The 13,368-nt window shown below is 40.1% G+C and overlaps 1 protein-coding gene across 2 annotated transcripts in view; it reads right to left on the bottom strand.

Annotated features, from left to right (window-relative positions):
* Positions 1-7,044: 7,044 nt before the first annotated feature.
* Positions 7,045-13,368, bottom strand: part of tbx5a (T-box transcription factor 5a) — a 34,398-nt gene continuing 28,074 nt past the window's right edge. Inside the window, exon 9 of one of the 2 annotated variants that reach the window (XM_057819761.1) lies at positions 7,045-11,612. In XM_057819761.1, coding sequence (XP_057675744.1) covers positions 11,014-11,612 — 599 coding nt within the window. In that variant the 3' untranslated portion in view covers positions 7,045-11,013. The remainder of the gene's footprint in view (positions 11,613-13,368) is intronic. The other variant, XM_057819762.1, reaches the window with a different exon arrangement.

Here is a 13,368-nt window from a genome sequence, read left to right as displayed (position 1 = left end):
TACCGATACGGCGGTAATTAATTTTTGTAAAAATATATCACGTTAAAATATTTAACACAATTAATGTATGCACTGCACGACCCACTCACGCATTGTCGCGCTCAATCTGTAATGGCGCCGTTTTACCTATATAGAGAGATAAAAGGCAGCGTAAAATGAGTAGAGTGAATTTTGGCAGCCTTTGGAGCCTTTTTTTAATTGGCTAAAACCTTACAATCCCCCTCCCTACGATTAGAAATATCATGGGAAGCAATGTGGGGAAGCAAGGTACCAATTGATCTTTTACTTAACACCCTATGTTATTTCCCAACGCAGAGAAGATATATCAATTGGTAGCACTACGCACAGTCATGGTTCCACTTCCCATCATGCATTTGGGCATGGCTACAGTATCATTTACTGAAAGCTCAACAAATACACTAGATGGCAATATTTAGTCACAATATACAAATTCACAAGTCTTTCTATCCGTGGATCCCTCTCACAGAAAGAATGTTATTAATGTAAATGCCATCTTGAGGATTTATTGTCATAATAAACAAATACAGTACTTATGTACTGTATGTTGAATGTAGATATTTGTCCGAGTTTTATTCATTTTTTTCTTAATGCATTGCCAAAATGTATATGATTGGGAAAAATTATCGGGAATGATTGGAATTGAATCGGAAGCAAAAAAAAAAGCAATCTGATCGGGAAATATCGGGATCGGCAGATACTCAAACTAAAACGATCGGGAGCAAAAAAAACATGATCGGAACAACCCTAATGCCAACGTATATTTTAGTATAGGGTTTTGGTTCCCATCCTATTATTGCTGTATCATCCTTTTCTGATTCTCCCTGCGTCTACTCCTCCCTTACAACCCCAATCCCTCAGGATTCTCGCCAGGAATGGTGCTGAAAGACTGAACGTGGGAGACAGAAAGATCTTTGCCTCCATTTCAGCGCTCCCGTCCTTGAAGCTTGTGTCTGCCAGCTGGAGAGGCAAAGAACAGCTTCCCCTATATAGGTGCTACGTTCCCATTACGTTGATGCATGTCTTTGTTGATATGGCGGACGTCTTTACACGAACCAGAAAATGTGTTATCTGATGGAGGGACCATTCCAGACTGACCCCATAGCCAGTCGACCACAAGCCAGGAATCAAACATGACCTAGAAATAGGCCAGAAATGTGTTTAAGACTTTGCTGCCAGCAACATCGATATTAGCATTTGCCTTCTTGTGCGCAGCCCAGCTACTCTGTTGATTGAGTCCTGACTTTTAAATAGCCTTATTACAAGTCTTTGTATTTACTCACGAAAGAGCATCTTTTTAAGATGAATCAGAAGGACTTTTTAAATGCTTTGTGATGAGCTAAGAAAAGACGCAATAGTTTAACAATGGAAGCAGATGTTTTGGAGGAGATGGATTTGATTCTTTGGAAAAAAAGCTCTTTGTGCCGGGAGCTCATCCATCTGTGGTGATCCGTGTTTCAGTACATCTTAATAACGTAATCCCACTCCCTCGTTTTTCTAGGCCAAGGAATGCTCTTGTTCTTGCACTCTTCTACTTTGTCATACGGGGGCACACACTCTTTGATTTGTGTAGCTTCTCTCATTGGAGGCCCACTCGGGCCATGACTCATCATTTCTCTGAAATGATTGAATTTTTTCTTCCAAATGTATCAAGTCCGGCCTATCAAAAGAAACATTATTAGTTTTCATCCTTCTCGCAGCCTCTTAAAATTTCAACATAAAGGTAGTCCCTGGGTTCCAAACGAGTTCTGTTCGTGCACTGGCAACGTAACCCGAATTACCCCCTTTATATACCCTTAAAAACCCTCTAAATCTGAAAATAACCATAAAAAAACCATAGACTTCATAATGATATTGACGGTTCACATCCGTCTACACAGCACCTCGCCTTCAAGTAGGGGGCCTGCCCACATCAAGAGGAGTTATTCTCAAACACGCACGCAGAAATCTAACGCCGGATTTATGTTGAAAAAGTATGAAAGCTATACCACATACAAACAGGAAGAATTGTCTCAGGAGTGATTTCTTTGAGGATTCAAGATAATTATTATATTTTTCGTTCTATGCATGCATTTTGAAACGTTGTGAAATAAATCAATGGGAGAATTTGCCGCTACGGCATTGGCGTCATAGTTCGCAATATTTACGCAAAATAAATGCTAACTGCACATTTTTTTTTTGCTTTTGACCAAGAATCGACTTTTTTTTTTTTTTTTTTACGTCCATATCTATAAAGTATTCAGGAATTTAAGCATTTATTCACAAGAATTTTCAACGGAAAAAGCTCTTTGTTTTCAAAAGGCGGCCGCAGCACATTTGACATATTTACATAAAATAAATGCTAACTGCCCGGTTCTTTGCTCTTTTAACAAAGAATCGAGACTGTTTGATGTCCATATCTATAAGGAATTCTATATAATATATAATATATCTATAATATATCTATATATTATAATCTATAAGGATTTAAGCATTTATTCACCAGAATTTAAAACGGAAAAAAGCTTTTTGTGATGATAAGGCAACGTTACAGTGTTTCAAAGACTAGCAGCACATTGGATATATTTACGTAAAATCAATGCTAACTGCCTGGTTCTCTGCTCTTTCAACAAAGAATCGAGACTGTTTTACATCCATATCTATAAAGAATAATGGAATTTACGCATTTATTCACAAGAATTTTCAACGCAAAAAGCTCTTTGTCTGTGACATAGGCCCCCTATTAATCGGCCCGTGTCCCGTCAATATCATTATGAAGTCTATTCATAAAACGTGTTATACACAGTGTTTTTAATCTTACTTATAAAGTAATTAGTTAGTTACAAATTACTCCTCCCAAAAGGTAATTGAATGAGTAACTCAGCGTAAGTGTAATTAGTTACTCGACAAAGTAACTGATGTTACTTTTCATTCTATAACGTCTTTCACATGAAATATATTTATATTAACTGATTGAATTGTATTTATCATTCCCCCCAAAAACATAGGTCAACCTTTTTTACATTTAAAAAAAAAAATTCACCTATATAAGAGTGTAATGCTATACAAACTTTCAAATGCTGTGAGAAAAAAACGATTTTTCCTGTTTTACTGAACCATGACTTGTGTGTACCTTCCCACCCCTAATATATATACTGTAGATATATTTTTCAATATGCAGGTGAGGCTTGAATCTCTTCCCTCTTCTATCTTTGCTTTAGTTGTTTTAATTAAAAAAACAAAAAAACAAAAAAAAAAAAAAAAAAACAGTATATGGATACGTCATTCAAGAAAAGTTTAGGGCAAGTGACTATTTTTGGTAATAAAAAACAAACTATTATTAAATTGTAGCATCTACAAGGACAATGCCCACTTGGTGATGATAATCGCTACTGAACAGGAACACCTGAATGCCACGAACTGTATGTAAAATGTTTCCCGAGCGTTTAACATGACACTCGCCATGCTAAATGCTGATGCTAGCGATAACACAAATGCTATGCTAATGCTCCAAGCCACCTAGCTTTGCGTTTCCAACGGTGTCACAACGCACTTCCCCTCATCCCCTCTCCCGCTCTGCTCTCTCAGTGTCTCCCGGACTTGTCTCGTCATTCGACCAAATTGTGGTAACTAACACACGCCTTCATGTCCTCGGTAACGGCGTTGCAAAGATGGGAAAAGTAATTAATTAGATTACTCACTACTGACAAAAATAACGCAGTTAGTAACGCCGTTACACTTTGATGCTGTTATAGACAACACTGAGTGATTATACGTCATTGTACTGTCCTCGTCAAGATGTTGTAGCAGTTGTAGCTGGACAGCGAGCTAAACTCCGAAATGACCATATCAGACATGGTTTGTTGATTTTATTTATCTGCTCATGACATCAACATTTGCAGAATCAAACTAAAGTAAAAATGAAATTACATCAGTTTCGTCTTCAATAACAGCAATTCAAATTTATCTTTATAACTAGCTGCTGATATAACAATAACAACCCACACAAATAATTAGCCTTAATTTGTTAGAGACCTCACATCATCAAAAACAAAACATAATTTGTGGATGTTTCACAAGAAACAAATGTACACGCAGACTGGCAGCTGTAATCTTTCCCCTCTCTCACTCAGCTGCAAGACTTATTCGAGGGAGCAATTGCACTCTTCTTTGTGTGTACATGCGCTCTTACTCGTGTGCGGGAGTACTACTTGCTTGAAGGGATCCTCTATTTTTAAGACAATTCTTAAAAGTTAAATCTTAGTATGAGTTATGATAATTTGATATTAAAACCCCTCTTAATGTTTTTGTTTTAATAAAGTTTGTAAAATTATTTCAAGTGATAGGTCGCCATTCTTGTTACTTGTGCGTGACGTCACCAGGCCCGTTGCCGAAATTCCAGCATGTCACTCGTTAGCTTTCCCAACATGTTGTCAGTTCTACCCTTCCTATTTGAACCAGATCTGAAAAGTGAAAAGCAGGACAGCACTGTCGGTCGTTCACAAGACGAGCTTCAGGAAAAAATGCGTGCAGCAAATACCTGATAAGACAAAAGTTGGGCAAAACTGGTGATGCACTCGCTGCACTTGAGTCTTAATGGCAACAGAGCGAGAGAGTGCTGTTGGGAACTCTGGTTGGGAGCGAGAGTGTATGCTGTTGGGAACTCCGGTTTTAATAGCAGATATTCAAGGTAAGCGTATTGCGTTTTCAAACTTATCCCAATATAATTATTTAGATTGTTAGCATCCAGAGCTGTCGTGTGCTTTACATACAGTACAGGCCAAAGAGCACACCTTGAGTAATCCATGTCTTGTACATTGTAACGCGTGGTAGGTAGGATACATGTATAAAAGTACCAAAAAGGGGAGAAGCTTCCACTTATGGACATTTATTCACAAAAAATAATATTTCCACCTTGACCACTCTTCACTCGGTAGCTCAGCAGTACGCAAACACGCGTTCCCTGACGAACTCCAACATTGTTGTAAGGTCCACGTCAGAGTCACTGTCGTCACTGTAGCGTGCCATAGTGGTTTAATTATTTAGTATGATTTGGGGAACACTCCCACGAAGAATAGTCAACAAAAAAGATAGCAATAGTAATCCAAATCCGCGTTTTTTACTCTCTCGAAGATCCAGGAATTAGACCGATCCTATAGCAATGTTGCAGCCGCTATCAGGCCATCGATTCCGCAAAATAGACTGATCCGAAAAGCCGCGGTGGGACCGACGAATCAAAAAATGGACAGATCCGAAACCAATATTGCAGACGCGGTGGGTCCGTCGGATCCAGAAAATAGACGGATCCCTTACTTGACTGAAGATTGTAACGCGTGGTGGGTAGGATACGTGCATACAGGGACCAAAAAGGGGGAGAAGCTTCCACTTATGCACATTTATTCACTAAAAATAATAATTCCACCTTGACCACTGACTTCACTTGTTTCCATTTGACTGGAAATTGCATCCAAAAGCAGCACATCGTGACATTTTACTTCGCGAGTTTAGGCAGCAATAAGCAATTGTTGAACACGCTACACATTTGGAAAGATCCCAATGACGTCATCACTGCGAGCCCGCAAACCATGGCGCCAACTAACGGTCAAAATATGGACTAAATATTATAAAATATTGCCATTGATTTAACATTTTATGTGTTTCTAACAACATATTTTTGTACAAGAGAACAATTGTGGTTTATTAGAGCCTACATGTATTTAAGTTAGAGGATCACTTTAACACTTGCTGCACCAAAATAAAAGCCTGCATAACAAAACAAAAGTCAACATTATTAAAGTCAAAATCATGTATGTCCGGTACATCGTAACCCAGGGACTACCTGTATTTTGAGTCGCCCCATTTCATCATGTTCCTGTGGTAGTTTATTTTCTCAATCCTATCTATTCCTTTTACGCTAGGTAAAGATAGACACTCATTATCCAAATAAACCAGCAGTGTACCTGGAACCTGGAGTTTCATCAGTCTTTCTGGCTTCTCATTTATTATACAATCATTTGTTTCCTTCTGACGGATCAGCAGACTTTCAAGCGCTGACCATGATAACTGAAGTCGTGGCCAAAGGTTCCAGCTCCTCCCTTTGAAAAGCTGACCCGTTCTTTAAATGTTTAAAGAGCTTATTGCATCATCGGTCCTCGCCCACACATGCATGTTTGGGTGAATCCAGGGTGGGGTTGGAAGTGGTGGGGGGGGGGGGGGGGCGCTGGCCGGGGGTGGGAGTTGTAATACATCATGTGTTTAAGCAGTGGAGGGGAGGTGGAGGTTGTTCAGGGTTAATGACCGGCTCTCTCTGTGGGCTGAGCTGGCGGCTCTCGAAGAGGATAAGACTGGTGGTGTCGGGGCATCTGGAGCACCCGGGTCACATCGCTCACTTCAAAGGAGGCCGGGAGTCTAGGTCAGTATGTTTGGGCTGCGGGGTGCAGGAGAGAGTGGAGGGGTGCTCGGAGGGATTGAGAACAGGATCATAAGGAGTAAAAGAGATGAAGAGGCAGAGCAATGGTTGCAGACAGTGGAAGACAAATAGGAGCGAGGCGGAGACGCTGCAAGGGTCACGGCATGGGGGAGGGGAGACGGATGGTGAATTTTCACGTCAAATTTCAGTCTAAATCAAGAACTGAATTAGACTGACATCTGAGCGTAAAGAAATGCTTCCTAGCCGTAAATCGATATAGACCACTATGACGTCAAATTTATTTCTGGGTGCATGCAATCTCCAAGGGCTGCAGTGGTAAACAAAACCTGAGTTAATGAAAATAACAACAACATAACAAACAATAACAAACATCCTGATATACAGGGGACGTGAGATGAGAAAGGAGGACCCCGTTAAATCCAGACAGGTTTCAACACAAGTGAAAAAGTGAAACATCCTTTTAAAATTTGTGATATTGTGACCATCTTATGTGAAAGACAATTTATTAACAAATTAGGATTTTTTAAAAATCTGGTTCTGATCTGTTCAACTCTAACTGTATCCCACTAGATATAAAACGAGACGTTCATTTAATCTTCAAAGAACAGACAAAAGCAAGGATTTGTTTTGAATTTATTGCAAATTTTCTTTTATGTACATGTCTATTTACAAAGATATCCTGGTGTGAACTTAGATACATACTAAACCTCTGTAATTTCCTGTTTTCTACTAAAGTATGATTCGAAAAAGCTATACAAAATCAATTTGAGAAAACAGGGTATTAGAAAACTGTAACCATCCTTCTTTACTACATGCATGGGTAAGGTGATTTACATAGGTGAACAATAAATACTATTGACAAATAACATCCTATAAACTACAAGCATTAAAAATATTTTGTCCACATGTGTGGTAAAACATCTGCCTTTTGTTTCACATAAATGAAGAACATTTCCTAAAACTACATTTCCCTGTGGTGTCCTGCTTCCGCGTTACAAGACTTTTAAAATTCTATTGTTAGAGAGGTGCCAATTGAAGGATGATTATAAACTGGAGTGCAAGGTTTCACTGGACATGACATCAAACAGCAACATTTTTTTTCTGGGCGTTGTTGCGGCTGAGACTTGAGATTTTTCTGAACCTGACAGGAAACCAGTAATTGTCTCAATATAGCAACACAATTATAGGAATAAACAAGGCTCCTGCATGTAATGAATATTAGTATTTTTTTGTGTGGATTGCTCCCGAAAGAGAAATGTAAGATTTTAAACATCATGTAAATAAAGCTTTTGATTTTAACTGAAATTTGGGTGAACATCTTCAATAGAATTGTCATGACCATAGACGGAGTTTGCTTTTTGGGGCAGGGAGGGCACAACATGTTGGTGACCCCAAAATGCAGTGGCAGCAATAAAATTAACTTATAAGAATATTTATAATAATATGTTGAAAATAAACATTTTTTATTTCCCATCATTTATGAGGGTAATTCTATATCAGGCTACTTAGGATAGCTATACTTTTCACCAAGATCGTTATCCATTGAATATGGCACGCCCGCTGATGTCGTGCCAATGTAGTTACCCCCGTAAAAAATTGTATCCCCTGAACGGAGCCACTGCGCTGCACTGATTTGCTTTATTTCCATGTTTTGATGATGTAGTTGTATACGAGGTTTTAAAACATGGCACATCCATAAAACAAAATCTTATATTTGTCGTATAACGTAACATATGTATGTATCGTAAAAAAAAGGCAATGTTTTACTGTTTTACTCGTAGAATTACCTCTGTTATTACTGTAATTCAAGTGCTGTATGGAGTTTCTCCAGTTTAATAAACGTTGATGTCCAAAATATATAACTGTGCTTCTTTTCTGGCTTCAATTAAGTAGACATAACTCATAACTAATGTGTGTTTGTGTGTGTGCGCTCCCACGGCCAGGGGATACAATTTTTGATGGGGGAACTACATTGGCAAGACACCGGTGGTGGCTCTTGTACAATTACATTCTTTAGTGCGGCAAATTGAAACTCCGCTGACCATTTTGGCGGTGCTCTCCGGTGTTATATGGTCCACATTTTCATTCCTTGGTTCTTGCTCAATCGTTGTTGTTGCTTTTGAAAGCTTAGGTTTGAAAAAATTACTTATATCCAGCTTGCCTCTTCAGTCCACGGGTGGTTTTGGCTAAGCAAAGCAAATGACCGTCAAAGGTGCTTGTCACAAGAGCTGTTCAAAAAATAATTTTGACCCATGATAAAAATATCTTGTTCATTTCATTCATTTTTCTTTGTTTAATTGCTTTACAGCTTTGATAGACAGTATTCTAACTCTTAATTTTAAAATCACATACTGTACTATTCAAACTATAAGTCGTTTTTTCATAGTTTGGCTGGGGGTGCGACTTATACTCAGGAGCGACTTATGTGTGAAATTATTAACACATGATATCATTTCACATGTTATTTTGGTGTTTTGGAGTGTCACTGATGGTTTGGTAAACTTGTTAGCATGTTGTTTATGCTATAGTTATCTGAATAACTCTTAATAGCTATGGCCACGTTCACATTCTGCCTTTGGTAATGTGTGTTCAATTGTATTATTGACCTTTTTATATTGAAATGCATGCTTTTAGTTTGTGGCGCTTTCACGCCCATGTAGGGGCGCACTCGCACTTGTTTATGCGAAGAAGAGCGCTCACACGCCAGAAGACTGACAGCTACGCAGCGTCTCTGAGCGTGTGGGCGAGGGAGAGAGAGGGAGAGAGCGAGAGAGAGACACGGCTGCGAACCTACGTTCATTGCTTATGCTTGTAAAATATCTCTACAGAGGCAACGTCAGTGTGTATCATCTTTTCTGCTGTTGTGTGTTTTCCACCCGCGATCGGACACTTAGAGCCAGTTGTGTTGTTGTTTGAACAATGTGCTAATGCTAGCGAACGCATGTTTGTGTCATTACTGTAATAGCACCTAATTATCATTTATTTACGTTGATGCGAACCTGTTTGGTATCGAGGACGAAATTGATTTAGCAAATTATACGGATGTCCAGCATTGTCATTTGGGAGTTTAGCTCGCTGTATAGCCAGGACCGAGCCGTAGCGTTCTGGTGAGGACAGTATATTCTCATTTCGTTGTTCATGCATGTAACATTATCATACTGTACACTTATTCAGCCTGTAATTCTCTATTGTATTATTATGTTAAATTGCCTTTCAAGACGACATATCTGTTCTATGTGTTGGATTTTATCAAGTAAATTTACCCCAAAATTGCGACATATACTCCGGTGCGACTTGTATGTTTTTTTTCCTCTTCGTTGGGCTTTTTATGGCTGGTGCGACTAATACTCAGGTGCGACTTATTGTCTAAAAAATACGGTATAGGAAAGTTAATTACATGCTATGACACTTCTCGGTCACCAGGGAGGGCCTGGCCTTAAACGCCCACCTTAAACGTCGCGTATGGTCATGACCTGTTTTTTTTTCTCTCAATATTGTATCTAGATATATTTAAAATGAGCATAATGTTGGTTACCTGAGGAGGATAATTTCTTAAAAACACTGTAAAATTCAGACCTTTGTTTGAAGACAACCGCTGAAAGAATGAGAACAATATAACAGCTTGATTCTAAAGACCGTGTTCCAATGTTGTTCACCATTAAAACATTAGGCACGCCCACGGTGAGAGGGCAGAGATAACGGCTTGACCACCATTTTCTGTGGTGTGTCAAATTAAAAAGGCTTATTTTCACTTTACTGGGACTTCAAGAGAAAATAATTCTCTAATGCGCATTTCCACATTCATTTCGGTATTTTTCCATTTTACCACTGCAATACAATGAGATACGTTTTGCTGCTTGGATATTTAGCGGGCAGGAAAACAAAACATTTATGTTAAAATACAGGTATGGCCCAGATTGATGATTCCAACACATTAAAAGAGTGATACATTTTAGTATTGGGTGGCATTTTAACAATTCTGCCCAAGAGGCCTCCTTTATTTTCCGCGAGCCCAAAACATGTATTTTTGTATGTTCGCTTGATTTCAGACTGAATGTTGATCCAAATTATTGCTTCTGTCTGAATGCCTGATTATTAAATGGAAAGTTAATCATCCACGGCCTTGCCCAATTTGAGCTGGAATAGACACCTTCCTTGGGACAATTGAAAATGAATGGGTGGACACAAGAGATTCTAAACAAATATACTGTTGGCCAAAAACCCAATCCATTCATTTTAGAGCTACAGCGAAATCCTGCTTGTAAACTTCCAAGGCTCATGTAAAACAGGAAGACAGTCTCGTGAACAAATTCAGTACATTCATCCAAATAGGCTTTTGGACAATGAATCTTCCGTCACCATATTCTCGTCTTTTTTTCTCTTCGTTTTTAGTGTGATTAGTCTTTGTTTATTCAAGCCATATCTCATCATGATATCTCATGTTTAATGGCGGTTTATGTGTGCAGACGACACGACTACACTTCTGCTCCCCGCTTGCTAACATCCTGCTTTGTGTCACTGAATGCACATCCTATAAAAATATAAATAGAAATGTATCTAAACCTCTGTAGCCTGGAAAAGCTCTCCTAGCTGTTGTCGTTCCACTCTGGCATGATGCTGACACTATGAACGGCATGGTACTGGTGAGGCGATAGTGTGCGCGGTATGCCGTGTGTGTACAGGTACTCGTTCCCCTGGAGGCTGGAGGTCGGTGACTGGATTCCGGCACCGGGGCTACACTGGCGACCCAGAGTCTGGTGTGTCATGGAGCTCTGGTACATGGCTGGATGGTGACCATCAGCCAGCTGAGGCGAAGAGTGGGTCCCCACCCCGCCGAGTCTGGACACCAGAGAACCGGATGTGAAATGAGCTGAGAAGTGTTGGTAGGGCAGTCTCTCCATAGGCTGCATGGTGGCTACCGAGCAGCCCCCGTAGGGTGACATGCCAGCCCAGGTATTGCAGCTGATGTCTTCCAGGCTGGGAACTGGCTCTGCACTCTGTGAGGCACCGGCATACATGCAGGCCTGCCGCTGGCTGGACTCGCTGCGATAGGGCCCAGCAGCCAGGCCCAAACTCTGCGCATAGCCCACTGGGCGATAGTAATGATCGTCTTCGCTGGAGGAGCTCTCCAAGTAGGCTTTCTTGTAGCTATGCTCGCTTGACTGACAGTCATCATCCGCTGCTGCTGGAAACACAGAAAAGTAATAACTACAGTCAAGTAATGACCCATTGAAATTATGGGGGAAAATATCAATAATCTAGAATCAAAAGATATTCAGGGGCTCTATCCGAAATTCCATCTTCAAAAGTCCTCGATAGGGTCGTAAATGAACTGGAATTCATCCCTGTTGACTTTGGGTGAGAGGTGGATTATACCCTCCGATGAGGCATGCTACTATATTGTGGAGGAGCTATAGTTTCTGGAGGGATTTGTTAGGGAGACAAAGAGGAGTGAATTACACAGTCAATCTGGGAAGTGACTAGACTGCAGACAAGAAAGGCAGCAGTGTGGATGTGAGAGAAGGGTGGAGACGGGAAATATTGCAAAGATTGAAGTTAGCTGATCTGGTCATGTCATTATTATGGGAGCGGAAGGAGTGTGCTGTCGAAGATGACACCCAGACTCTTAACCTGAGTAGAGGGAGAGATGGATACATTATTGATGGAAATAGAGAGATTATTACAATGGCGTACCGCACGCAGGCTATTTTTAGACCGTGACGTCGCATCGTAAAGCGGAACTAAAGCCGAAGTGGGACATTATAGACCCGCCCTCGCATAGACACAACGTAATTTGTGCTACTTTTCTCCGGTAATCTTTCAAAAACGAACATGCCGATCACGCATTGCTTTTTTAGAACTTGTAGAAGCGACTCTAGACATTACGACACATGAAGGATGTTTTCTTCATACGTTTCCGGAAACCAAAAACTCGGGAGGAAAAAATGTGAAGACCGAATCAACTTACGCGGACTTTAACACCAGCTCGGTGAATCCATTCACATTTCATATGCAGTAAACATTATGTTGGGTTGGCATGGTCTTTCAGAGGACAAAGAGGTAAGCCATTTTTATATTTTTAACTTATTTTTTTAGCGTAACGTTGTGCCGTACTGCTTCTGTCTGACAATGAATGACCTGAAAAGAATTACAATGGTATCTGACTGCCACTGTTGCCGTTTCTGTTATATACATATAAAAAAAAAACAACTTTAGTTAGGGGGAAGTGTAAATAAATTATAGAATTAAGATGTGTTATCATTGAAAAAATTAAAGGTGTTCGTTGGCTGTCACTGAGTAGCATTTGCGATCACGACACAAAGCTAACTAAATTACCCCCAAGAACAGTAAGAGACGTAGGACAACCAGAGGATATATAAGAAAGACAGGGCTGATGGTAAAGGATAGCTTGTTGAAACAGGAGAATGTCATTGTCAGTTGCGTCGATAAAAAAGCTAAAGCTATGCTTAGGTCGGCTCGTTTTTTTGTCTTTTTCAACCTTCGACACTGAAGCCATCTCTTTAACTGAACATTTTTATGTTCTTCCACATCTTTGCCAGTCAATTTGGCACCAGGCACATCTCCTTCGTACACGATTTCCATTCATTTCCTGTTAGGGACAAACGGGGGCTTGTCCCTACTTAGCAACAGTAGCTAATGTCATGAATATTAATGAGCGGAAGTAACGTGTTGCTTGCGTTACGCCATTAGTGAGCGTGAGGGGGTGCCTACCAGAAGGACTTCTGACTTTGAGCTATTGAGTAGTATGAAATTTGAGAACTACGAATTAATATCTTGTAAAGAGGGAGTGAGAGATGAAATTGGTTTTGAGGAAAGATAGAGCTGAGTGTCATCCATGTAACAGTGAAGATGGCTGTTACATTTATGGAAAAAGGAGCCGAGGGGGAAAATGTAGATGATAAAGAGGAGAGGCCCCTGGA

This window comes from Corythoichthys intestinalis, chromosome 17 (genome assembly GCF_030265065.1).
Source record: "Corythoichthys intestinalis isolate RoL2023-P3 chromosome 17, ASM3026506v1, whole genome shotgun sequence".
Taxonomy (NCBI): domain Eukaryota; kingdom Metazoa; phylum Chordata; class Actinopteri; order Syngnathiformes; family Syngnathidae; genus Corythoichthys; species Corythoichthys intestinalis.
Note: the sequence above shows the minus strand (reverse complement) of the source record. Positions and strands in the feature narration are given on the sequence as shown.